The 26,235-nt window shown below is 66.3% G+C and overlaps 1 protein-coding gene across 2 annotated transcripts; it reads right to left on the bottom strand.

Annotated features, from left to right (window-relative positions):
• Positions 1 to 997: 997 nt before the first annotated feature.
• CTDSP1 (CTD small phosphatase 1) lies at positions 998 to 26,235 on the bottom strand. 2 transcript variants are annotated; one of them, XM_073304954.1, is made up of 7 exons: positions 25,881 to 26,235; positions 13,802 to 13,950; positions 10,362 to 10,463; positions 9,559 to 9,615; positions 8,646 to 8,738; positions 7,705 to 7,890; positions 998 to 6,459 (listed from the first exon to the last, which is right to left on the bottom strand). In XM_073304954.1, exons 1-7 carry the CDS (start codon positions 25,945 to 25,947, stop codon positions 6,331 to 6,333), a joined length of 783 nt encoding a protein of 260 aa, XP_073161055.1. In that variant the 5' UTR covers positions 25,948 to 26,235; the 3' UTR covers positions 998 to 6,330. The 2 variants fall into 2 exon arrangements, with proteins under 2 accessions (XP_073161055.1, XP_073161054.1); XM_073304953.1 differs by lacking the exon at positions 25,881 to 26,235 and adding an exon at positions 15,525 to 16,141.

Here is a 26,235-nt window from a genome sequence, read left to right as displayed (position 1 = left end):
TGCGGCTGGCACAAGGGGGCAGCAGCCTGGGGGTTGGCTCTGCTGTGTAGCCCCCCCGCAGTGGCTCTGGAAGGTGGGTCAATTGTTTGCCCCGCAGGGGGGTGGGGGGAGGAATTAGGAGCCACGTCACCTGAGCCCCTGGTCTCTTAGCCACAAGGCTCCCCTTGCTACAGTGCTGGGGTCACCCCATGCCTGACCCCTCCACACTTGAGTCCTTCATAGAGTTTGTGGGTGTGCGGGGGGGTGACGGGGCCGGCCCCGGCATGTCGCGTATGACCCCAGGGGGTCTTGTGAGAAACCCACAGCACACGAGCAGGGCCAGGGTGGCAGCTGGGGACACTGGAAGCCACCGCCCAAGGACACAGGCAAGGCTGATCCGTATCAGGGCCAGGGTGACAGGGGCACGGTCACCTCCCTTTACCTTCGCAGAGCCACTGGATGGACTGCCGCAGAGGGCGGCTTTAGCCACTCCAGACACTGCCCGGCCCCTGGCAGAGGGGTGGTTAAAAAGCCCCTTGTGCTGCACAGAGCAGGTACGAGCCCCGGGCAAGTTGCACGGTCCCTGGGCCTTCGGGCTACCGCCCCTGCTGCTGCCTGGCCCAGAGCTGGCCGCGCTGGCTGAGGGCGAGCGCGTCACCTTGCTGAGGGCAATCACAGGGGGGAATGGACACGGCCGGGCTGAGGCTCTGGCTTCGGGCCACCGAGACCCACGTGATCAGCGCTGAGCCCGTCAAGCCAGCAGAGAACGAGATGTGGTCACCCCCATGCATGTGGATGCCGGCACCCCCCCCACAGATCTCCTCCCCTCCAGCTGGGGGCAGTAAACTACACACATTAGCACACACCGTTCTGCCCCCGGGGGGTCATGCCATGCAGTGTGTGTGTGGGGGGTCTTTCTGTCACTCACACACGCACACACGCCCCCCCAGATCTCCTCCCCTCCAGCTGGGGGCACACCCAGGGCTGGTGGCTGAATCACTACACAGCAGAACCAGGGTGGTTCTCACGGTATTTTTTTTTTCCTTTAAAGATTATTTTACAGTTTAATCACACAAAAGGCACTTTGATCGGGTTTTTCTCTCTCTCTCCCATAGCTGCGATTCGCTCATGGGTTGTCTCTTTACCCAACAGATACACAGTGAAGACACGAGCAGCCGCAGGCCCGCAGCCCTTTCTCCAAACGCCAGTGCCGGGGCGTTCCCCACATCCTGGCAGTCACCAAACAAAACTGCCCCTGCCCTGCCAAAGCAGGGGGCGCCCAGCAGGGGGCAGTGGTAGCAGGGTGGCACCTCAGTGGCATGAAACCAACCCAGGCAATCAACACAACAGGGCCACGGATTGCTTTTTCCTGATCCAGGGAAGTGCTGGGCTTTACAATACAGCCAGTCAGGCCCAGGCCCGCCAAGGGAGCAGGATTGAGCTCCGGCGGCTCCACGGGGACAGAGACAAAGCCAGATCGAGATGCTCAGGCCAAGCTGGTGGGCGTCAGACTCGGGCACCGGGCAGAGGCCGCGGCCCTAAAGGGGGAATCCCGCAGTGAAGGGAATCAGAATTCATGCTGCCCCGGTGGGGGTGCTGCAGAGGCGCCGATGGCTCTGTAGTGCCCCCCACTGGAGTGGGTTCAGCTCTCTCCACCGAGGGGACATATCGAGTTCACCCCAGCTGTTGATGGGAAATTAGCCCAACAGTCCACTTAGAACCTTGTCTGAGACGCTGAACGAAACATTTCGACCCTATGGAAATGAAACGTTCCCATACAGTCAAAACGAAATCGGTCCAAACACTTTGGTTTGTGACAACGTCTGAGATCTCAACTCTTCGCCCTGATTTTGGAAGAAACGAAATTTCAAAAATCTCTGAATTTCCCATAGGACAGAAATACCAGGTTTTGGCTAATTTAGATAGATAGATAGATTAGATAGAAGGGGTGTATGGATCGATAGATAAATAGAAGGGGTGTATGGATAGACAGACAGATAGATGGGGTGTATGGATCGATAGATAGAAGGGGTGTATGGGGATGGATAGATAGATAGAAGGGGTGTATGGATAGATATCTAGATAGATAGAAGGGGTGTATGGATTGATAGAAGGGGTGCATGGATCAATAGATAGATAGAACAGGTGTATGGATAGACAGACAGATAGATAGAAGAGGTGACTGGGGATAGATAGATGGATAGGAGGGGTGTATGAGGATAGATAGATGGACAGAAGGGGTGTATGGGGATGGATGGATAAATAGATCAATAGATAGAAGGGGTGTATGTGGATGGATGGATGGATAGATAGACGGGGTGTATGAGGATAGATAGATAGAGGGGGTGTATAGGGATAGATTGATAGATGTGTATGGGGAACAGACAAATTTGGAGGTGTGAAATTGACACACAAACCCCAGTTTTTTTCACCTGGCGGTTATAAAAGCAGGGAGGAAAACCACCAAACCACACAAAGGGCCCAGATTTTAAAGAGCTAAAACTTTCCTTGAAAACCCAGCACTGTAAGATGGAGGCGGTTGGATCTCAGGCCCTGGGCACCCCCTGGGGCTTGGGGGGACGGGCAGGCATTTGGAGAAGGGTTGCGTGCATCCAATACAGACATCATCCGGCAGACAAAATACCCACCCCCCTCCCCAAATCCCTCCCTGCTTCTTTACACGAGGAACGACCCCGCCCAGAAAAATAACCATCTCCCAGGAACATTGTTAAAAATACGAGCTGTAAAAATCCTCTGGTGACTTGTGTCGCCGTTGCTTTCCCTAAAAATATATATACACATGATACATATTTATATGAGCTAAATGTGCCCGGTTAAAATACATGACTCCCCCTGCCCTTGCCCCCCACCCCCCGAGACCTCTCCCTGAGGGACATTCCCCAAGCTAAGGCGAAAGAGATCAGCAGCAGCGTCGTGTGGACGGCCACCACCGCAAGGCACAGCCGAGAACAACTCGCATACAAAACAGTTAAGGCCATAGAAAGGGGGCGCTATCTCTGGACGGCACCCCCTAGCGGTGTGGGGCACAAGGGGGTCTTGTGGGGAGCCTGGGGGAGGGAAATGCAAAGCAGGTCTCCAATGAACCTGAATGCAGCCCTGGGGCAATCGGTTCTGGGGGGAAGAGTCTCCCTCTGCCCCAGTCCAAATCCTTGCTCCCCTGAACCCAAAGTAAGAGCTGAAGCTTTGGGAGGTGGGGAGCAGTTTGGTTGCAGGGGGAGGAGGGAGACCCCCGTCCCCATCAGAACAGCCATTGAACCAACCCACTGCCCCACTTACGGGGGGTGGGGCTAGCACCACTAACCTCCGTGCAGCGGTGAGCAAATCCAAGGTTTCCTTGGGAGTGCAATTTATCAGCCCCTCGGCCCCCCAGAGGTTAGGGGGTGGGGGGTGGGCGGGACACGGTGTCCCAAGGCACAGTCTCTACAGGACGCCCCCCAGCAGGCAGGGATTGGTTTGGGGGCATTTAGGGATCTAAACACTGAGAAGGCAGAGGTTTGAGCCAGCCCCAAGGCCAGGGAATCTGCCCCCCACAACCGTTTGGAGAGTGGCAGGGAGGGCTGAAGGCACTAAAGAAGAGACAGACACGATCCCAGAGGAAGGAGCCCCCTGCCCACAGCTGCAGTCAGAGACGTTGCTTGTTTCCGCGGGTGTGACCCCTGCAGGCCTGGCTCCCTGGGGAAGGGCAGAGTTAAGGGGACAGGGGCATCCCTCCAGGCACAGGTGGTCTCTCTCTAAATCAGGCCCATGGAGTTGCTCTTCGCTGGTGTCACTGCAGCCTCCCACCTCATCTGCTGGGAATGCAGCAGCCCCTGGCCACCAGGGAGCTCACGGGCCGGCAGGCCCAGCCCCTCAGACAGGAGAGCTGCTGCCTGCCATGGCCAGCCGAGACTCCCCTGGGGCGATCCCACCGCCCCCCTCCATCCTGTCCAGGGCTGAGGTGGGCTCAACCCAATGGCCCAGCTCACTGCCTGCTCTATCCAACCACAGCACGGGGGCGCCTTGATGGCTTCTGACAGCCACAATGGCAGTTCCTCGGGGGAGAGGGGTTAAAGCCCCACAATGCACTGCAGGGAAAGGCAACATTTGCATAAGCCAAGAGGTCAATGGGCCCCAGTCCCAAGGCACCTAGAAATCTGATTTCCCTGTGAGGCCCAGAGGAGATGGGGAAGTGAGAACCGTTTGGCGGGGGGGCACCCGCCATATAACCAGCAGGGAAAGGGTTAACAGCTGCCCAGGAAATCTCGCCTTAGTGCCCATCCCTTGTGCCTGGAGCCTGGGGGGCCAAGCGACCCTCCTCCCCAGGACCCCTGGGCTACTCCAGCAGCTCCTCTCAGCTCAGACCCTCTGCCTCCTTTCCGCTAGCCCCGCCTCCTTTCCACTAGCCCCGCCTCCTTTCCGCTAGCCCACAGTCTCTGTGAGTCCCTCCGGCTCCTCTAGGGCACCTTCCTCCCCCCATCTCTCCCCACGTCCTTCCGCTCTCAGCCCTGCTGGGGGAACCGATCCCCCTCTGCTCAGCGCCCACCCTCACGCAACCAACACCCCTGCAGGCCCCAGCACTTGGCACTGCCCCTCCTGCCCCCCCTTCCCTGCAGGATTCCCCTGGAAAGGGGCCCGCACCCCACCAGTGGGTAACAGGAACCCAGGGCCTTCTGGAGGGGGCAGGATCTGGGACCCAGCTGTCGTGTGGGTCACAGGTCCCGCAAATTCCCTTCGCCCACAGGAGTCATTCCCATCCAGGCAAAGCAGGCAAAAATGCCCCCTCCCCCACCTCCTGGGGGCACTTTGCACCCTGCACTCGGGGGGTGATGGGGTCTCTGTCCCCCATGGCTAAGTACCTCTGGACTGCGTTCCTGGAACCAACCCCACCTGCCTCTCCCACCTCCACGGCAAGCGAGATGGGGCTGGTGAAAGCCCCTGGCCCAGCTGAGGGGACCGGGCTGAGGTCCTGAAACCCTCTGGCTCAATCAGAGCAGACCAGGCTGCGGTCCTGAGCCCCCCCAACCCAATCAGGGGGGACTGGGCCACGGTCCTGAGCCCCCCCAGCCCAATCAGGGGGGACTGGGCCACGGTCCTGAGCCCCCCCAGCCCAATCAGGGGGGACTGGGCCATGGTCCTGAGCCCCCCAGCCAAATCAGGGGGGACTGGGCTGTGGTTCTGACCCCCAAGCCCAAACAGAGGGGACCGGGCCGTGGTTCTGACCCCCACAGCCCAATCAGGGGGGACTGGGCCGTGGTTCTGACCCCCCAGCCCAATCAGAGGGGACCGGGCCGTGGTTCTAACCCCCAAGCCCAATCAGAGGGGACCGGGCTGTGGTTCTGACCCCCCAGCCCAATCAGAGGGGACTGGGCTGTGGTTCTGACCCCCAAGCCCAATCAGAGGGGACCGGACCGTGGTTCTGACCCCCCAGCCCAATCAGAGGGGACCGGGCCGTGGTTCTGACCCCCCAGCCCAATCAGAGGGGACCGGGCCGTGGTTCTGACCCCCCAGGCCAATCAGAGGGGACCGGGCTGTGGTTCTGACCCCCCAGCCCAATCAGAGGGGACTGGGCTGTGGTTCTGACCCCCCAGGCCAATCAGAGGGGACCGGGCTGTGGTTCTGACCCCCAAGCCCAATCAGAGGGGACCGGACCGTGGTTCTGACCCCCCAGCCCAATCAGAGGGGACCGGGCCGTGGTTCTGACCCCCCAGCCCAATCAGAGGGGACCGGGCCGTGGTTCTGACCCCCCAGCCCAATCAGAGGGGACCGGGCCGTGGTTCTGACCCCCCAGGCCAATCAGAGGGGACCGGGCTGTGGTTCTGACCCCCAAGCCCAATCAGAGGGGACCGGACCGTGGTTCTGACCCCCCAGCCCAATCAGAGGGGACCGGGCTGTGGTTCTGACCCCCCAGCCCAATCAGAGGGGACCGGGCCGTGGTTCTGACCCCCCAGGCCAATCAGGGGGGACCGGGCCGTGGTTCTGACCCCCCAGCCCAATCAGGGGGGACCGGGCCGTGGTTCTGACCCCCCAGCCCAATCAGGGGGGACCGGGCCGTGGTTCTGTTGCCCTCTGGCCCTCCCCAGTTTACAGGAGAAGAACCGTTACGGGACGACAAAGGTCCAGGCTTGAGGCTGGTTTCGAGTGATGCAGCCGGGCGTCTCCCCCATGCCCGGCGGGTGTGAGCCCCACGCGGGGCTCCCCGCCCGGCCCCTCCGCCGCCTGCCACCGCCTCCGTTCCGCGCCCCAGAGAAGCTGCAGGCTGGCGCTGGGGCTTGTGGGTAGATCAGTGGGGCGGCCGGCCGGAGGAGGGGTGGGGAATCGCGCCAGGCTGGCCTCTCGCCCGGCCCCAGGTCACTAGCTGCTAGTCCGGTGCTGCTTTAGCACTGTGTAAACGTCGTCCACTTTGCTGAGTCTCTCGAAGAAAGGCAGCAGGTCCAGGAGCTCTGTGTCGGCCATGTTATCGAACCACGACGCCACCGGCACCTGCCGAGAGACCCCCCCCGGGAGGTTAGCCGGGCGCGGTGCTTAGGCAGCACGGGGCAGGGCCAGCCCTCGCAGGGGTCCCTGGGCAAACCTGCTGGGGGCTCAGCCAGGGGCTCCAGCCTCACGCAGCCAGGAGCGGGCCGTGGAGCCGGCGCCCTGCCCCAGGGCATGCTGGGAGACGGGCGCCTTCGGCACTCTCAGCCCTGCACCAGAAATGCCCGCCCCCTTTCTGTGCCTGCGAGCTGTGCCAGCCAGCCAGGCCACGGGGGGCGTTAACCTGGCATCCCGGCCAATCAGATCCTGGGCTGCCACCCGAAATCTGCCCTGCTGCGTCCCTTGGAGACAGGAGCCGCTTTCGCTTTCTGTCCCAAACGGCCGCACGGTGGCTGCAGGCCCCACCCCAGAGGCAGCTGCAGCTCAGCCCTGGGGGGAGGGATCCCTCCACACAGCGTGCAGAGCCCGGATTTGCCAGGGCGTCGGGCCAGCCCCAAGGGAGCCGTCCCCAAGCGAGTGCCCCCCCCCACTCAGAAGCTCTAAGGGGAAAGGAAAGGCCGGCTGGCCAGGGGCCCAGTGGGCCAGTGCCAAAACCCCAGGATAATTGTGGCTCTTCCAGCGCCCCATGGACAGAGGCCAGTGTGATGGGAGCGAGCCAGCCGCCAGCTCTGAGAAAGCAGCGTCTGCCAGAACCTCCCTGCAGCGAGTGGCAGGGAGAGGGGGTGGGGGAGGCAGCTGGGGACTCTCTGAGCCTTCAAGAGCTCTCCAGTCACCCTGCCCCTCCCAATCTGTGACCACCAGGGAGCAGCCTCTCTCCACTGCCCACTGGGGCCACCCGGCATTTCATATCAGCAGCAGGACTCGAACGCTGCTCCGAAAGCCCAAGGGAGACTCCCCATTTGCTGCGAGCAGTACAGGGCATATGACACACAGCTGAGCAGAGCCGATTCATTCCAGTAGGGAGATGCTGTCCCAGCCCTGGGCTCCCCCCAGACACAGAGCTCAGCCAGTGCGCCTCACTCCTGACTGCTAGCCCAGCCCTGGGACAACGTGAACAGAGTTACCCCAATAACCCATCCCTCTGGTGAGTATGCAGCAATCGAATCACTGGGATGAGACCCCCCCGAACTCGTTTCGCTTGTGATCAGCGTCGCATCTGACCCAGGCCCCCGTTAAAGCCAGTTAAAGCATTGAACACCCTGAGCCACCGCAGCTGCCCCCCGCGGACCCCTCCTCCCCCCCGCGACCTACCGCGTTGTCGGGGTGGAAGACGTAGGAGGCAGGGGAGTTGTCCACGATGAGGATGCGGCTCAGGTCCCGGCCCAGACGGCTCAGATCCTTGACGTAGTTGCCGCGGTGGAAGACGCAGGACTCGCGGAAGAGGCGGGCCCGGAAAGCTCCCCACTTGTCCAGCAGGTCGGCCACGGGATCCGCGTACTGGGGGGCCGGGGGGGACATGGTCAGGCTCGGCCAAAGGGGAGCAGGGGAGCGGCCGAGCCCTGGGCCCTTTGGCTGCTGGCCTAGGGGACTCGGGGGTCCCACTCCACGGGGGACACGTCCTGGACCCTGAGAGCACGGGGGTCCCTACTCAGGCAGCCCCAGCCCCAAAGCCATTGTGCAGGGTTCTGGGCACCCCCCATCCCCGAAGCACTGTGGGGACACTGGGGAGGAGGGGGCGCGATGAATGGCTGAACTGAAGGGGCAGCATGGTCTACTGATCAGGGGACAGGACTCCTGGGTCCTATCTGGGCTCTGGGAGGGAGTGAGGGCTAGTGATTTAGAGCCAGGACTCCTGGGTCCTCTCCTGGCTCTGGGAGGGGAGTGGGGGCTAGTGATTTAGAGTGGGGTGGGCTGGGAGCCAGGACTCCTGGGTCTTATCCTGGCTCTGGGAGGGGAGTGGGGGCTAGTGATTCAGAGCAGGGGCAGGGCTGGGAGCCAGGACTCCTGGGTCCTCTCCGGGCTCTGGGAGGGGAGTGGGGGCTAGTGATTTAGAGTGGGGGGGGCTGGGAGTCAGGACTCCTCGGTCCTCTCCGGGCTCTGGGACGGGGGTGAGGACTAGCAGTTAGAGTAGGGTGGGCTGGGAGCCAGGACTCCTGGGTCCTCTCCAGGCTTCGGGAGTCCCGTCTCCTGGGCTGTAGCTGGGAGGGAGGGCGCAGCCGGTGCCCGCAGGCTGCCTGGCGTCGGGCGCTCACCTTGGCCAGGCTGGCGGTGAAGAGCACGCACTCGAAGAGCTCGCCCATGCGTTGCAGGAACTCGTCCACGTACGGGCGTTTCAGCACGTACACCTGGGGGAGGGGCAGCATGAGCCGGCAGCCGTGGGGCTGGAGGTGGGCAGCGCCCAGCGAGATGGGGCCCCTGGGACTGAGCCCCCTCAGACCCACTGCCCACGGGCCACCAAACGGCTGCCACCCCCCGGGAGCCCTCCCCCACCAATCCAGGGGGACCCTTACCAGGCGCCCCCGCAGCCCTTGCTGGCCCCTGCGCTGGGGAAGAGCCTGGGGCAGGCTTAGGGGGTGGGGGGAGGCGCCAGCCCTGCCCTGCCCCGAGCTCGTTTGCAGCAGCGGGCGCCCTGCGGCTCCCTGGGCGGCGTCCCTCCGGCTTCTCCACCCGAAGCTGCCGGCCGGCTCCGGTGCCAAGTAATCGAGAACAGGCCGACTGCGTAGACCACAGCCTATCCTGGATTACTTGAACCCGGCGCCGGCCTCCGTGCGGGGCAGGGACTTGCCTGCTGAACAGCGCCAGATGGTGGGAAATTCAGCCCGGGGCTCCCCCCAGCAGGAAACCTTTGGCTGCCAGCCCCGCCCCCCACAAAGGGGGAAGGTGGAGTGGGGGGGGACTGCGGCCCCAAAGAGCCAGGCAGCACCATGGTCCCAGTGCCAAGGTCGCTCCCCCCCTCCTGGGCTCTTGGAACCAGCAGGGCTGAGGTCCCCCTTCCTTGGCTGGGCACCCCCAGGGTTGGGGGACGGAAAGGGCGCTGGCTCCAATGCCAAGGTGCCCAGCCCCTCGGTGCCCAGCAGCCCTGGTCTCCCCAGCAGGGGCTAAGCTCCTGGCATCCCCCACGGGGGTGACGGGTGGGGGCCCCCCGACCGAGAGCGCCTCCCTTACCTGGTGCATGATGCCGTCAATCTCGACAGGGATGATGAAGTCGGCGTTGTTCACAGGCTGCGGAGGGAACAGGCGTCAGTGTGGGAGAGGGAGGAGGCCCCCTCCCCGCTGTCCCCCTGGATCCCCTGGCCCCTTCCATCACCTGGGGATTCCCCCACCCATGCCCTCACCCCCCATCCCTGGCCACGCCCTCCCCATCCCCCTGGGATTCCCCTGGCCACGCCCTCCCCGTCCCCCTGGGATTCCCCCGGCCATGTGGAGGAGAGTAGGGGGTGGAGCAGAGGGGAATGGGCTGGACGGGGGAGGGAGAACAGGGGAAGGTCGGGTGAAGGAGGAAGGACATGGGGGTGGGACACTGGGTGGGCAGGGCAGCGAGGACAGTGGGACATGGGGGGCAGGCTGGGCAGGGGAGGGAGGATGCGGAGGGCACAGGAGCAGGCCAGACGGGGAAGGGAGACGGGGGGCAGAGGGGCAGGCCGGGGGTGGGGGAGGGAGGATGTGGGTGGCACAGGGGCAGGCCGGGCAGGGGAGGGAGACAGGGGGCTCAGAGGCAGGGCGGGGGTGGGGGAGGGAGGACGTGGGGGGCTCAGAGGCAGGCCGGGAGGGGGGAGGGAGGACGTGGGGGGCTCAGAGGCAGGCCGGGAGGGGGGAGGGAGGACAGGGGGGCACAGGGGCAGGCCGGGAGGGAGGAGAGAGGACAGAGGGGCACAGGGGCAGGCCAGGAGCGGGGAGGGAGGACAGGGGGGCACAGGGGCAGGCCGGGAGGGGGGAGAGAGGATGGGGGGCCCAGGACACGGACTCACCTTGAAGGAGCTGTGCACCAGTGTCTCGTCCAGGTCGATGACCACGCACAGCTTGCTGGCGTCCTGGGGTTTGATCTCGGGCAGGAGGTACTTGACAGCGGCCTGGGGGAGGGCGACGGGGGTGGGGGGGTTGGAGTATCCGGCTGGCAGTGGGCACCATGGGCCAGGAGGCGGGTGAGCCCAGGGCCCCGCACCACGTCCCGGCCGAGGAGCAGGGCTGCCCAGCCCACGGGATGGGGGCTCCTGGGCCAAGCCCAGCTCCGCCCCACCCATCCCCCCGCCGGATCTCTCACTTCCTGTCCTAAACTTCCCAGCAGCAGGGACCCATTAGGCTGGGGAACGGGTCGGGGGAAGAGCCCCTTTGCTTGGGGGTTAAACGTGGGCCCTGGCCGTAGGGAACATGCTGCCCCGGCCCCGCTGCCCTCGGCCCTTTCTGACCAGCCGGCTGGTGTTGCCGTGGGCTGCTCCCCAGCTGCACCCCAGAGGTGGCTGCACCGGGAGCTCCTCAGCAATGCCAACCCTTACTGCTGCCACGCGTGTCTGGCCAGCCAGGCGCACACCGGCCTTGGGTCCCGGGGGCGGCACCGTGCAGCCCCCTTGCAGCCCCCTGAGCCGGCTCTGGCTGGGAAGAACAGGCTCAGCTCGGGGAGCCGCGATGGCGCAGCCAGGCACCAGAGGGCGCCGGCTGCCTTTGGCTGCCCCTGGCGCTGGAGCCAATAATCCTCTGAAACCTGGCCGGGGAGCGGTGAAAGGGGGCGGCCGCAGTCAGGGCTGATCGGCCTAGAGCAAAACCGGGGATTACGTGGGCCGCGCGGGCAGGGCTGCCCGTCCTGCCCGGCTCCGGGCATCGCGGGCCGGCCCAGCGCGCCCTGGGGATGAGGAGAACGCTGCCCTGGGGAAATCCTGGCCCTTCGCACAGCGCCTGCCCATGGCCGAGCGACTGCTCCCCCAGCAGGGGGCGCTCTCCCCTCCCACTCAGGGCTGGCCCCAGTGCCCCCGCGGGGCTCTAGGGGGCGCTGTTCTGCAGGGAGCAGGGTGGGGGTCAGCAGGGGGCGCTCTCCCCTCCCACTCAGGGCTGGCCCCAAAGCCCCCGCGGGGCTCTAGGGGGCGCTGTTCTGCAGGGAGCAGGGTGGGGGTCAGCAGGGGGCGCTCTCCCCTCCCACTCAGGGCTGGCCCCAGTGCCCCCGCGGGGCTCTAGGGGGCGCTGTTCTGCAGGGAGCAGGGTGGGGGTCAGCAGGGGGCGCTCTCCCCTCCCACTCAGGGCTGGCCCCAAAGCCCCCGCGGGGCTCTAGGGGGCGCTGTTCTGCAGGGAGCAGGGTGGGGGTCAGCAGGGGGCGCTCTCCCCTCCCACTCAGGGCTGGCCCCAAAGCCCCCGCGGGGCTCTAGGGGGCGCTGTTCTGCAGGGAGCAGGGTGGGGGTCAGCAGGGGGCGCTCTCCCCTCCCACTCAGGGCTGGCCCCAATGCCCCCGCGGGGCTCTAGGGGGCGCTGTTCTGCAGGGAGCAGGGTGGGGGTCAGCAGGGGGCGCTCTCCCCTCCCACTCAGGGCTGGCCCCAAAGCCCCCACGGGGCTCTAGGGGGCGCTGTTCTGCAGGGAGCAGGGTGGGGGTCAGCAGGGGCGCTCTCCCCTCCCACTCAGGGCTGGCCCCAAAGCCCCCACGGGGCTCTAGGGGGCGCTGTTCTGCAGGGAGCAGGGTGGGGGTCAGCAGGGGGTGCGCTCCCCTCCCACTCAGGGCTGGCCCCAATGCCCCCGCGGGGCTCTAGGGGGCAATGTTCTGCAGGGAGCAGGGTGGGGGTCAGCAGGGGGCGCTCTCCCCTCCCACTCAGGGCTGGCCCCAGTGCCCCTGCGGGGCTCTAGGGGGCGCTGTTCTGCAGGGAGCAGGGTGGGGGTCAGCAGGGGGCGCTCTCCCCTCCCACTCAGGGCTGGCCCCAAAGCCCCCGCGGGGCTCTAGGGGGCGCTGTTCTGCAGGGAGCAGGGTGGGGGTCAGCAGGGGGCGCTCTCCCCTCCCACTCAGGGCTGGCCCCAATGCCCCCGCGGGGCTCTAGGGGGCGCTGTTCTGCAGGGAGCAGGGTGGGGGTCAGCAGGGGGCGCTCTCCCCTCCCACTCAGGGCTGGCCCCAATGCCCCCGCGGGGCTCTAGGGGGCGCTGTTCTGCAGGGAGCAGGGTGGGGGTCAGCAGGGGGCGCGCTCCCCTCCCACTCAGGGCTGGCCCCAATGCCCCTGCGGGGCTCTAGGGGGCAATGTTCTGCAGGGAGCAGGGTGGGGGTCAGCAGGGGCGCTTTCCCCTGGCAGGGACTGGGCTGGGGGATTTACTGGTTTCCAGCTGAGGTGTCAAACTCCCATTCTGAGGCCACGTGGCCGTTAAAAACCCCCTGGCACTTTGCCCAGCCTTGGGGCACCAACCCCCAAGGCCAAGCCTCAGTTTCCCCCGGGTGACTCGACTCTGCCCCCCTCCACTTTCGCCGGGGCATAGGGTCACTGCTCACTCCCTGCCCCGGCCTGGGCCAGTATGGCTGGGCCCCGGCATCTGGGGACCCCTGGGGGAGGGACAGCCTTTGGCTTGGGGGGCGGGCGGGGAAACCGCAGTAACCCTGCTGCCTGTCTTCATAGAATATCAGGGTTGGAAGGGACCTCAGGAGGTCATCTAGTCCAATCCCCTGCTCAAAGCAGGACCAATCCCCAATTTTTGCCCCAGATCCCTAAATGGCCCCCTCAAGGATTGAACTCACAACCCTGGGTTTAGCAGGCCAATGCTCAAACCACTGAGCTATCCCTTCCCCTGCCACTCCCCAGGACACCTGGGTCCCACGCGGTGCCGTCCCCTACTGTCCCAGCATTGGCTTCTGCCTCTGCCCTGTGCTGTGCCGGCATCGGGGCTTGCCCCTGCCCCAGCTGATGGGGGGCACGACCCTGGCCCCTTCCCAAAGCTTTATCATCCCTGGGAAGGGGGGGGTGGGCACGAGGGAAACTGCCCCAAAGCAGATCCCAGAGCCCTTGGGGATCCCTGTTTTTGTGGGGGGAGGGATGGGAGCGATGGCCCCACAGGCGGGGTGGGGGGCTGCCAGAGGCAACAACTCCAACAAAGGAGATGCTCGTGGGAGCCTGGTGCCCCCCCAGCCCCATTCATCCCAGGGGGGCTGTGGGCCAAAGCGGGTCAGCGGGCAGGCCTGGCACAGGGTCCTGAAGGGCCGGGACGAGGAGGGAGAGGTTACGGGGGGGGGGGCATGTGCCCGTCTGGGCAGCCTCCAGCACTCGGGCTGCTGGGTTCCCCGGGGGCGAGGCCCTGTGGGGCCTGGCACGGCCAGGTGGGCAGAGGGGCGGGTGCCGAGCCAGGCCAGCCGCGGGGCTCATCCTTGGGAAGCAGGATTCTCGCGAGCGGGGGCCGGGCGGGCGGGGGGGCACCCAGAGAAGGGCCCCCCTGTCCGCCTCCGGGGCCCCCCTACCTTGGGCACGACGCCGTTCTCCTCCACCAGCAGCGGGGCGTTGTTGTTGACCGGGACGGGGTCCGAGGCCTCATGGCAGAGGCAGCAGAAGAGGGACTGGAAGATGCTGCGGTTCCGGGGCTTCTTGGACGGCGATGGCCTGGGAGCACCTGCGGGGCACAGGCGGGGAAGGGGTTAATCCACACGGCGTGCCCCCCCCCGGACTCTCCCTCCCTCCCCGGGCACCCCTCCTGGTGCCCGGCCTGCCTGCAGCATGCTCCCATGGAGGCGGGCACCCCCCACCCCCAGAGGGGAGGCTGGGCCGGGGGTCTGATAGGGGGCAGAGCTAAGGGCTGCCTGGGGCTCCCCCTGCCTGCTGGCCTGAGCGTGGTCTTGGGGGGCACCCTGGGGGGATGGGAAGTGCCCTGGGGTGTGTGGCAGGTGGGTGCCAGAGACGGTCGGGTAGGGGGTGCGCCCAGGTCACCATCCGGGTCTATTGGGGCCATCATGTGCTGGGGGGCTGGGGGGGGCTGGCTCCTGGGACCAGCAGCGGGGAGGAGCACGAAGCCAGGCGCTGTTGGCCCCTGGGGACCAGCCCCTGGCCCCCGGCCCAAGGGCCCAGGTCCCACCACCCAGCCGGTCCCTACAGTCCCGCGGTCGCCCAGCCGGACAGGACAAGTCACCCTGCAGAACTGCCAGAGCAGGGGGCTGGGGCCAGGACTCCTGGGTTCTATCCCCGGCACTGGGGGGACAGTGGGGTCTAGTGGCTAGAGCAGGGGGCAGGACTCCTGGTGTAAACGAGGGCAAGTTTTGGCCCTTTGTGACACCCACATCTCCAGCTGCTGCCTGCGCTGGCAGGAGCCCAGGCCGCGCCCGGCGGGTTCTCTCCTCGGGATCGCCCTGTTCCTTGCCCGCGTGGGTTGCGTCCTCCCCTCCCCAGGCCCCATCCAGCTGCACGGCCCCTGCCCCCTGCTTCCCCACGGGCCAGGGAACACAGCCTGGCTCTGGGGTGATGTGTGGGGCTGGCGTGGCCAAGGGCTCGAGAGAAAATGCCCACGGGACGGGGCAGATGCAGTGTCTCCAAACTGGGCCACGGGCGCCCAGCCCTCCCCCAGCCTCCCACCGGCTGCTTGTGTGAGGCAGAGCCGGGATGCCGTGGGGATGGGCACCACCCCCAGCCCGGGTACAGCCAGGGGGGCGACAGGCTCAAGAAGGGGGAAGCTGCCCGGATGGTGCACAAGGCAGGGAGCGGGAGAGGCCGCGGCACCAGGCTGGGACCCTGCGGGCAGCTGCATCGGACCCTCCCCCGGCAGAGCCAGGCCCAATGCAAGGTGCCTGCCCCCCTTTGGCCCCCCCCGCGCTGTTGTGGAAGGGGGGGACTGAGCCAAGGACTGGGCAAGGTTCTCCCACAGGGAACCTCATCTCTGCACTGCTATCCCCCTCCTGGGCTCCCCCCACAGCTCTGCCGGCGCCCCTCACCCCCGACCCGCAGCCCCCCACCATCCAGGGCTCCCCCCACAGCTCCGCCGGCGCCCCTCACCCCCGACCCGCAGCCCCCTGCTAGCCCAGCCCTGCCCCCCACAGCTCTGCCGGCGCCCCTCACTCCCGACCCGCAGCCCCCGCATTGATAATATCAACTTCAACTCCTCCAACGTGCCCCTCAGCGCCCCCCGCCACCACACACCCCCGTTCGCTCTCCGGGCCGCAGATCCCCACAGACCCCTGTGCGGCGCCCAGCACTTGCCGGCTGGCCGGCTGCCCCGCGACTCTCTCCAGGTCTGGATTAACCCGCTCTCCTGCGTAATCCACTTGAGGCGATCACTCCACATGCTTAATCCGGCCAGAGATAACGAGATTCCTTTTGATCCGTCTGCCGGACTCCAGCCGCCCCGGCCAGCCTGGCTGGCAACCGGCAGGGGAGAGCGCCGGGCCGGCAAGCCCCAGCCCCTCGTCACAGGCTCCTCTGAGCCCACATGGCAGGTGCCGACTGGGCGAGCAGGGGCTGCGAGGGGAGCAGCTCGGGCCGCGCTGGGTACAGGGGGCTGCTGGCACCTGCCCTCTGCCACCTTCCCCTGCCCTGCAGCGAGCTGGGAACGGGCCAGTGACCCTGCCGGTCTCACCTCCAGGCACATTAACCCCCCGTGGCCCCCTCTTGCGGCTGCGTGGAGCGCTCAGGCCCTGCCAGCCCCACGCAGGGTCCCAGCCCCTGGGCACAACGGGCAGCGAGGACAAGGTGCTTGGCCCCTGGGCAGAGACAGCCAGGCCTGAAACCCGGCCCTGGGCCCCGTCCCGGGGCTCAGACCCACCCGGCGCGTGCCCAGGGCCTGTCTGCTGCTCACACCTGGGCCGAGAGAGCCCCATCGAACAGGGCTCAATCCCACCCGCACCTGCCTCCCACCCACCCCACTGCAACCACGCCCCTGAAATCCCAGCTGGCCCCTCCCTCCCGCAGCTGAAGGGACCACGTGGCCAGGACACAGCGGGTGGGGAGGGGGAGAGGAGGCCAAGGACACCCCCCCACACACACCCAGGCCAGCCGCGCCATTCCACGGGCACGGGGCTAAGTCTGTACGAGCAGGAGCCCCCACGCCAGATCACCCTGGCATCTCCCTCCCCTCTACGCCAGCCCAGCCCGCACCCCGCCTGGCTCCCCAGGGGAAAGTCTCTGGAGGAGCTGATGGCTGGCGCGTGCCCCTGCCTGCAATGGGGATGACGGAACGGGAGCCCCTGCGATTCACCCAGTGTCCGATTTCTTGCCCTCCCCTGGCATTGGCATGAGGACCTGGCCGGGCGTGACCGGTGCCAGCCGGGGATCCAACCCAGCCTCCCGCTGCCCCCCGGAGATGCCAGCCATGGCCACGTCTGGGCGAGGGGTCATTGCACCGGGGCGATGGGGATAGGATGTCGGTGGGTGGCTGCTGGGTGACACCCCCGCAGTCCCGGCCTCCCCAGCTCGCCGCCTCTGCCCCTCTGGGGTCCGAGATCAGCTCCTGGCACCGGGCCAGCCCGCGCTTCCTGGCCCTGGGTGGGAGCCAGGCCTGGTGCAGGAACCACCCGGGCGAGTGCTGACGCAGGCTGGCGGGATTGTGTGTCCTCGACGCAGGGAACGCACAAATATTTAGAGAGAGGCCCGCAGGAATGCAGCCTCCATGGGGCCAGAGCCGCTGGCCACCCACAAACTCACCCCTGCAGAGCACACTCGCTGTGTGTGAGTACACGGCCTGGGCCCCCTGTAGGGACAGGTTTATGCACACACACGTGGGCACACCCACACACAAGCACACGCACAGGTGGACATGCTCACACACGCACGGACACACAGATCGGGGCCTCCCGGGCTCGGACTTGCTGGCTGCATTTCCCCGTCAAACCCGCCCGGGCTGCCCTGGGGCTTGTGACGACGCCTCGCGCTGGGCACCGGCTGGGCTCCAACCCGGGACCTGCAGCGCCGAATGCACCAGCCTCTGCCAGCCTCACCCCTAGAGGGGGACGCTGAGCTGCCCTGGGCCAGGCCAGGCGCCATCGGCTCGGCCAAACCCCCAGATCCCTGCAAAACACCGACGCAGAAAACTGCAAAATTAACGCCCCCCCCCCCCCGCCCCCATTGGCCTGGAGACAGAGACGTTTGGTTCTCACCCCGCCCGCCGGCCCACGCCGGCCCACGCACGTGCAGCCACGAAACCAAACGTGGTCCCCTAACTCCGCTGAGAACAGCAAAGACCACCCGCTCGGCCTCCAAGGAGACGGGAAGATGACGCTGATAAACGTGTCGGCCGAACGTGGAGGAGAAAGGCAAGGGTGCGAGAAGAACGGCGGCCGTGTTGTGATCGGCGCAGTCCCAACGACAGCTGAAGGCCGATCGATCCAGCTGATCCAGGTGTTCCACTCACAAGACTCCCGCCAGCCGGCGTCCCGGCTGATCAATAACCTCCCCAGCCACGCAGCTCCTCCCCTGCTCTGCCCCCCCTCCCCAGCATCCCCACAACCAACCGGTGTGCCCAGCCCATGGGAGACCCTACAATAACAAACCAGCCCACGCCGCACAGCCCCCCCCAGTAACACAGCCGCTCTGGTGAGCGACCATACAGGCTGAGACACATCGGCTGGCACCTTCTGTCCGTCGCCCACAGCCAGGGGTACGCCACCCACCTGCCCCGCCGGGACCCTGGAGGGGCAGAGGGCAGTGGACCCTGCGCTGGCCTCACCAGAGACGCTGAGCGTGGGACAGATCGGGGGGGGGGGCTGGTTAGTGCTGGCTGCCCTCAGGGGTGGGCGTGTTCGTGGGGTACCGAGCGACCCCCTTGGAGCAGCAGGGCGAGGGGCAGACTCCTGGTCCCACCACGCAGGGTCTGAGTGTGACTCCCCTAGGGGCCTCCTGGCACGGGGCTGGGTATGATACCATGGGCAATGAGCGGGGGGGCTCACAGCTGTGCCCTGGGACAGCCCCAGGAACTCGGGGCAATCCTGGGGCGCTCCCGCAGCCCCCCGTCTCCCTCGGGGGGGCGGATGGGAACAAAGATTTTCTCCAGGGGCTTGGCTGGCACTGGCCAGGGAACAGACTTCACAAGCGGGGAGGGGAGGGGGTTGGCAGGCTGGAAACGCTGCCCAGGAGCCTGTCCACCAGGGGAGGGGCAGGGTGGAGTCCTGGGGAAGTGGCAAATTATTAACCAGCAGCAGATTCCACCAGCCCCGGCCCAGTCCCTTCCCCTCCAGCAGGGCCACCTGGCGCCGTCTGGACAATGGGTGACGCCGCCCGGCCGGGATGCCCGTCGCCCGGCCCACAAACGCAGCCACCTCTGGGGAGGGACGTGGCGGCCACGTAACAGCCACGCAGCACAGGAAGCCAAGAAGATCCAGCAGCGGGGACGTAGGGCGGCAGCCCGGCCGCGCCCACCTTGGGGCGACGCCCCGGCCGAACGGGCCCACCCAGCAGCCCGGCCCCAGACCCACAGATCTCGGTGGCAAGGCAGCAGCTGCCAGAGCATAACCCGCCCCCCTGCCCCCCTGCCCAGGAAGGGAGATCTCCCCGCCCCGAAGTGAGGAGAGCGCCCCACTCCCTGCAGCACAGCGCCCCCAGCGCCGCACGGGGGCCAGCCCTGCCCGCGAGGGGGGAGCGCCCCCCACGGAGCCCCCGCCCCGGGCTTCACTCACACGCCGCAGCCAGGGATCGACCGGCAGGCCACCAGCGTGGGCGGCTGAGTCCGGGTTGTGCCCGCGTGCCCTGCGCGTGCCCCCTGGCGGCAGGGCAGGGATGTCGGGGGCCCAGGCCTGCGCCCTCCCACCCCCCCAGCCGTCTCTGCCCACACGCCCCCCGCTGCTAAACGGGCACAAGCAGCTTCGCCCTGACCCGGCAGCCAGGTGCCTCCCGGGCCGGGCTCCACGGGCTGTGGGAACCGGCCGGCCCAAGGGGGTTCCTCTAAACGCCCCCCACACCGAGCCCCAGCGCGGGGAGAGCCCGGGAAACCCCCCTCCCCGCCCCGGCCCCGCCCCAGGGTCTCTGCCGGCCACCTCCCTGGCAGTTGCCACGACAACAGCTTTGTTTTGGTTTTCTGCTGCTTTCGACCTTTGATCCCAAGGATGAGTGCCCCCCCGCCCCCCCCGCCCCCCCCCCCAGCAGGGCCAAGAACCCTGCCCAAGAGGGTCCTTGGAGCCGAGCGCTCAGGGCTGCGGGTCGGGAGTGAGGGGCACCGGCAGAGCTGTTATCCCAGCCCTGAGCCCCCCACAGCTCTGCCGGCGCCCCTCACTCCCGACCCGCAGCCCCCTGCCAGCCCAGCCCTGAGCCCCCCACAGCTCTGCCAGCGCCCCTCACTCCCGACCCGCAGCCCCCTGCCAGCCCAGCCCTGAGCCCCCCACAGCTCTGCCAGCGCCCCTCACTCCCGACCCGCAGCCCCCTGCCAGCCCAGCCCTGAGCCCCCCCTCCCACAGCTCTGCCGGCGCCCCTCACTCCCGACCCGCAGCCCCCTGCCAGCCCAGCCCTGAGCCCCCCACAGCTCTGCCGGCGCCCCTCACTCCCGACCCGCAGCCCCCTGCCAGCCCAGCCCTGAGCCCCCCACAGCTCTGCCGGTGCCCCTCACTCCCGACCCGCAGCCCCCTGCCAGCCCAGCCCTGAGCCCCCTCTCCCACAGCTCTGCCGGCGCCCCTCACTCCCGACCCGCAGCCCCCTGCCAGCCCAGCCCTGAGCCCCCCCTCCCACAGCTCTGCTGGTGCCCCTCACTCCCGACCCGCAGCCCCCTGCCAGCCCAGCCCTGAGCCCCCCACAGCTCTGCCAGCGCCCCTCACTCCCGACCCGCAGCCCCCTGCCAGCCCAGCCCTGAGCCCCCCCTCCCACAGCTCTGCTGGTGCCCCTCACTCCCGACCCGCAGCCCCCTGCCGGCCCAGCCCCAGGGCATGTCCCTCTGCAGGGTCAGGTCTTCCTGAAGAGAGACCAGCGCCGTGCCCAGCTCAGGCGACGCTGAGCCCCTGGCATTTGCCACCAAGGCTGCAGCCGAGTTGGTGCTGCAGGCTGGATACAGACTGGGGCCCCCTACGGGGGCTGGGCTGGGTCTCTGCTCACTTTACCCCCTGGGGGGCTGGGGGGGCCTGGGCTAAGATGCACTCAACCGAGGGCATTGGGGAGAACCGTGGCCAGGACACCAGGGTTCTCTGTACCTGCCTCCACCCACGCCCTTCCCAGCAAGGACCGGCCCCTGCAATGAACCCCGCCCCTGCCCTGCCCAAGGGCTCCACCCAGCCCCCTCCGTCCCCGCTCGCTCCCCAGCCTGAGCCCTTGTGCAGCCTCGCTCGGGGGCTGTGAAGCAGCTGCCGCATCCCCCTTCCCCAGAAGTGGCTGCATTTCCACAGTGCGCGGCGCTGCTCTTGTGCCCTGGGCCCGGAGCCGCTCACATGCCAGTGGGCGTGGGGCAAGGGCAGAGCCCTGGCAGCCGTTCTTAATGCGGGAGGTCAGGGAGAGGCCAGGGCAGGACGGGGAAGGAAGGGACAGGCCCCTTTCTGACCTTCAGGGCCTGGCTTAGCTCCAGGTCCCTTCAGAAGTGCCAGGGACCCACCGGGGCACAGATCACTCGGCCTTGGCAGCCGGTACAGGCTAGTTCCAGCCTGTGCCCAGCCTAGTGACAATGGCTTCTGCCCTTCCCCCGATCTCCAGCCTCTCCTCTGTGCTCACCCTCCTCCCGCTTCCATGCCCACCCCTGCCCCCTTTGCAGGGGGTTCACCCTTCTTGTGCCCAGAGATCCATCCCAGCCTGTGCCCGCCCTGAGCCCCAACTCCAGGGCTTCTCTGCTGCTGAGCCAAAAGCTGAAGTGTACCCCCCTCCTCGTGCCTCCAGCCCAGTCAGACCCCACAAGCCCCAGTGACGCCCCCTCTGCTCGGCTTCCACAGGGGGCAGCTGCTGCCAAAGGAAGGAACAAGAGGTGTCCCCCTTACCCCTTCCCCCAGCCGAGCAGATAACACGGCAGAACTGCTCCAGGGGTTCCCAGCAGCGAGACCGGGGAGCAGGGACCAGCTCCTCCGGCTGCCAGGACCAGCTCCTCCGGCTGCCACCTCTGTCCTGGCGGAAACTGCAAGCTCCAAATAAGTTTCCCCTGTTCTTGGGCTGCAGCATCTCCCTGAGGCTGCAGAGGGATGGTGGCCCTGGGAGGAGCACGAACCCTCCCGTTCATCCCACAATGTTAATGACTCTGAACCCTACTGATGACAAAGGTCAGGGCAACCTCTGGTGGTTTGAAGCGGAAAGTCTAGCCAATCTGGCATTGTGGGCGGAGGCCCCAAAACGCCTCCCCCAGTTAGTTTGTTAATTCATTGTGGACAGCCACCCACGCCAGTTGTGTGGCAGGAACGCTGATGGCAGGAAACTGACGAATCAGACTGAGCACCCTATGAGTGTTTCCAGGATGCTCGTTGGCCGGAGGGTTACTGGCATGCCCCCTCTGAAGCCACATGGGCCGAACCCCGGGCAGGTGCTGGGGGCACAGAGATCCGGTGTGGGTGGAGCCCAGGAAAGGGGCCGTGGGAAAGGCGTTTGACTTAGTGGGTGAATGGACAGAGGCAGAAACATTGACAGGGTGCTGGGGGGCACTGTTCAGGGGCAGGGAGGAAGAGGGGGGTGAAATGGACCGACGTGAAGAAGGCCCCTGAGAGTGAGATCTCGAGGGTGCGGAGCTGACCCCCCCCCCCCACACACACACAGATGAGGTAGAAAACCCCCACGGGCGGTCGGGACACTGACCGACCAGTGCACCAGACTCTGGAGAATCCTGAGGGCAGGGAACAGGCCCTGGCCGAAGCACACGGTGAGACCCAGGCCACTTCCCAGCCCCCATGGGGAGGTTCCCAGGACACTGCGATTGTAACAAGCTCCAGCAGCGTTTCAGCCTGGACTGAACCTGCCGGGTGAACAGCCGGCATCTCCCACCAGCTCCACGGATCCGCAACTCCCCAGCCAAGCGGCCGGTCAGCCCAGCCGAGAGCCCCCAGAACACGCACAGCTGCCCCCCAGCGGTCCAGGCAAGTGGCTAGCAGCAGCAAATCAGGAGAGCTGTGGTTGTTCCCAGTTGATCTCAGCACATGGGGCATGTTTGAGATGGGATTTCCCTCCCCCTGGGCCTACAGGCTCCCAGGCAAACAGCCCAGAGCTTAGCAGCACCACGGCCTAACTCCAAAAGTCAAGGAATCTGCAACCAGCCAGGTTTGTGCACCCCCGACACGCAGGACTTCACACCAAAAGCTGGCGCAGACTCAGCTCCCCCAACCTGGGAAACTCAGTTCCCTGCCGCCAGAGCTGAAGGAGACTCCCCAGGGGTGGCTAGCAGTATAGGTGTATGACACACAAATCAGCAGCTCTGACTCCAGCCAGCAGGGGGCAGCCTGGACACATAGCGAGCTGCGGGTTAAGTTAAAATGTTGCACAGATATCTGGATTATCGGGTCTGGGATTTACACCAAGGGGGAGAAGTTTGGCCGCGTTCATTCCCCTTCCCCTCCCTCCGCCACGGCAGAGGCTGCCGGTTGTAGGAGTTTCACTGGCATTTTCCCATTAACAGGCCTGGAAAATAACCCCACACAACAGCTCCGGCCACAGCTAGGCAAGCGTCATCCCTCCCCCGGCCGCCACATGCTTCTCCTCTGCCCTGGGGAGACCCCCCAGTCTCTGTGCCGCATTCAGTCCTCGACCACTCTGCCATTGCGCTCCTGCTTGCGGGGAGACGACGCCAGCCTCCGAGCAGCTGCACGGAGAGCAACAAACCCAGCACCATGTGGTCAGTCACCGGGAGCTCCCGGTCCTCCTGGCTCTGCCGGTGCCCCTCACTCCCGACCCGCAGCCCCTGCTAGCCCAGCCCTGGGTTCCTCCCCCCAGCTCTGCCGATGCCCCTCACTCCCAACCCGCAGCCCCTGCTAGCCCAGCCCTGGGTTCCTCCCCCCAGCTCTGCCGGTGCCCCTCACCCTCGACCCAGCCCTCGACCCTGCTAGCCCAGCCCATGGCCCTGCCTGTACAGAAACCAGTCAGTAGCGCTGAACCCATCAGCAGTTGTGCTGTGGACTCACCCTCTACTAGGGACCAGGCCAAGACCCAGCAAACTCATTTTCACTTGTTCCCCCGGGTAGGATCCGCCCCCCAGCTCCCCAGGGCTGAGCGCTCAGGAAGTGGGGGGGGTCCAGCTACCCCTGCCGTTCCTCCAGGCCCCTGCTGCCCCTGAAACCTTGAGCAAGTCCCTGCCCCTCTCCCTCCCTCCAGCCTGGTCCCGGCTGGGATTTCAGCCGCTGCTTTGGCTGCTCAGGCTCCAACCGCATTGACGCCGGAGGCTGGGATCCTGGCACAGACCGGGCCTCCGCTTCCCCGGACGTGCAGATGGGGCGGCGTCAGGGCTGCCGGCCGGAGGGATCCAGCACGGGGCCAAGACGCCGGCATTATTACCCTGAGCTGGGGGGCTGCACACAAGTATCATCTCAGGCAGGGGGTGGGGGGCGAGCTCTATCCCACCACCAGGGGGCGCTGGGGTGCAGTTGCCAACAAAACCATGGCTGAGAGGCAAGGCGGGGCGGGGGGGTGGGGGAAGGCATCACAAGACCCAGGGGGCTGGAGGTTATGGGGGGCAGGGGGCTCAGACCAGGCCATGGGGCTGCTGAGAGGAGGAGCAGAAAGCTCCCAACACCCCTAGCTCCCAGCGGGTCAGCGTTAGACTGACACCTGTCAATCCCAAAATCAATCCCCAAGTCAGGGTAGGAGACCCCGTCCGGCCACCAGCCCCTGCTGGTCCCCGACCCCAGAAGAGCCACAGGGCAGGACTGAGCCCAGGTGAGGGAGGTGGCACGGCCTAGCAGCCTGGGACTCGGAGGGACCCAGGTTCAATCCCCGCTCTGCCAGGGGTCCCTCTCCTCTCTGCCTCGATTCCCCCTCTGTGCTGCCGGGGTGAAAACACCCTGCCATGTAACTGCCCTGGGGAGCGCTTCGCAGGTGCTGGACAAAATGCCCTACATCCGAGCCGCAGAAGCCAGGCTGGGTCCACTTCCCAGACCTCCGCCCCACCTCTGATGTTCCCTGGGCATCAGGATGTGCATCTTACCTGGGGATGGGGGTCTCTGTGTTGGACCCACTCCCCTTAAGATACAGGCAATAAGACCCCCTCCCTGCCCCCAGTCCCAACATCCTCCAGTCCAGAGCCCAGCGTCAGATCCTCCGAACCAGAAACTCTGCCCCAGCACCTCAGGCCTTGCCCTCCCTCACCCAGGGCGAGCCCCTCCCCTAACAAGGTCCCAATCTACAGCGACCTACAGCCCAAGGGCCGGTTCTGATCTTGGCTCTACCGGGGTGAATCCAACCCAATTCCCCGGAGAACAGTTCCCCCGGCGTATGTCCGGGGCAGTTGTTCCAGATTCACCCCGGTGGAGCCGAGATCAGAACCTGGCCCTTGACCGTCCTCTGCAAGTGTCCTGACAGTCGGTGCCCAGCCGATGATCTGGCCCATTGCGGTGCCAGCCTGGGGAGACCTTGGACAAGCACTTCCGCACTCCCGGCTGAGACCAGGCCAGACTCATTGCCCCTAAGGGGACAGCTCCGATCCCATGCAGCAGCATCCCACCCCCTCCCTGCTGCAGCTGGCCTGGCCCGGAGACCCCTAGAAGTGCCCAGGCATGGAGGAGACGGCCCAGCAGCGGAAGGGGGTCCAGGGCACCGATGGCCCCTTCCCTCCGCCCTGACACCTAAGGACATGCTGGGCCACAAGCCCAGCTGACAGAGCTGGGATGCCAGGCGGGAGCCAGGTTATTTCCACAAGGCTGCGTCAGTCCTTTCAGAAACCCACCCCCCTCACCTGGACCTTGAGGAGCACCTGCGATTCTTCCCCCTCCAACCTGCCCAGGGAATCAACCTGCCCCACTGTGGCCAGAGACCCCCAAGTGTGGCTCTAAGACCTCCAGCAGGCAGGGATCCGTGCCCAGCGCCAGGTGTGACCCCCAACAACCCCCAGCCATCCACACCCTTCCCCACGCCCCGGCCAGGACCTGGAGAGCCCTGCGCAGGCCGAGCAAACACCAGGGCAGAGTCCAGGACGCTGGAGTGGGGCAGTGGCTTCTCCTCCAACCGGGGGGGGGGGGGGGCTGACCCCTGGCTGCAACACCGCCCCCGCCCCCGATGCCCTGACTCCTACTGACCTGGCCTGAGAAGCCTCCCTGGATCCAGGGGCAGAAAAGCAACACTTGAAAATAAACCCGGGCGCTTCAAAACCAACGCACCGGGCGGTGGGGGGGCGGCTGTTGGGCAGAAACTCCTGCCCCCCGCCCCGGGTTTGCACCCGCCCAGCCCTCGCCTCATGCCCCCCACCACCCAGAGCTTTGGGTCGATCGGCCCCACCTCGGGGCGCGGCGGGGAATACCCGGGGCTCGCCCAGGGACTTGGAGACAGCGCCGAGCGCTGCGGGAAGGGGGCGGGGGTAACGGGAGCAGCCCCCTGGAGCAGAGGCATCCGACCCAGAGGCGAGCAGAGGCTGGGGGGGGGGGTCGCTCTGCGGAGCATGCGCCCCCCCTCCCGGAATCGTGCCCGCTTTGCACAAGTCAATTTGGGGTGGAAAGCACGCGCCGCTGCCCCCCACGCGGGGGGGGGTGCAGTTACCTTTCTCCTGCAGAGGGGTGTTCACCTCTTCCTTGCTAACCTGGGTGATGATGGACTGACTGTCCATTAGACCAGAAGGGTTGGCTGGGGGGGTCCCTCCTCCGCCGGCTCCTCCCGCCGCGCTCCGAGCCTCCAGGAGTTACTTCGGGGGCGGCCCGGGCGGCGGGGAGGGGGGGGGGAAATTGCCCCCCCCAAGAAAAAGGAAAAAAGGGGGAGGGGGAAACGGGGGGGGGGGGAAGAGAGAAAAAAACAAAAAAGGGGGAGAGAGAAAAAGACGCCCGCGGAGGAAACTTTGTTACAACATGGAGTTTCCTCTTCACAAATTTCTGCTACAAACATGGAACCCGGACGCGGT

This window comes from Lepidochelys kempii, chromosome 11, assembly GCF_965140265.1.
Source record: "Lepidochelys kempii isolate rLepKem1 chromosome 11, rLepKem1.hap2, whole genome shotgun sequence".
Taxonomy (NCBI): Eukaryota; Metazoa; Chordata; order Testudines; family Cheloniidae; genus Lepidochelys; species Lepidochelys kempii.
The sequence above is the reverse complement of the archived record's forward strand: the minus strand, read 5'-3'. Positions and strand labels throughout refer to the sequence as shown.

What these genes read in the sequence shown, in the direction of transcription:
- CTDSP1 (XM_073304953.1), bottom strand. Translation starts at nt 15,912, where the DNA reads ATGTGCCTGGAGGTGAGACCGGCAGGGTCACTGGCCCGTTCCCAGCTC. An exon ending in GCGGGGCAGCCGGCCAGCCG is followed by an intron (nt 13,951 to 15,524) that starts GCAAGTGCTGGG and finishes TGTGCCCCGCAG; the next exon opens with GTGCTCCCAGGCCATCGCCG. An exon ending in TCACCGCCAGCCTGGCCAAG is followed by an intron (nt 7,891 to 8,645) that starts GTGAGCGCCCGA and finishes CCGGCCCCCCAG; the next exon opens with TACGCGGATCCCGTGGCCGA.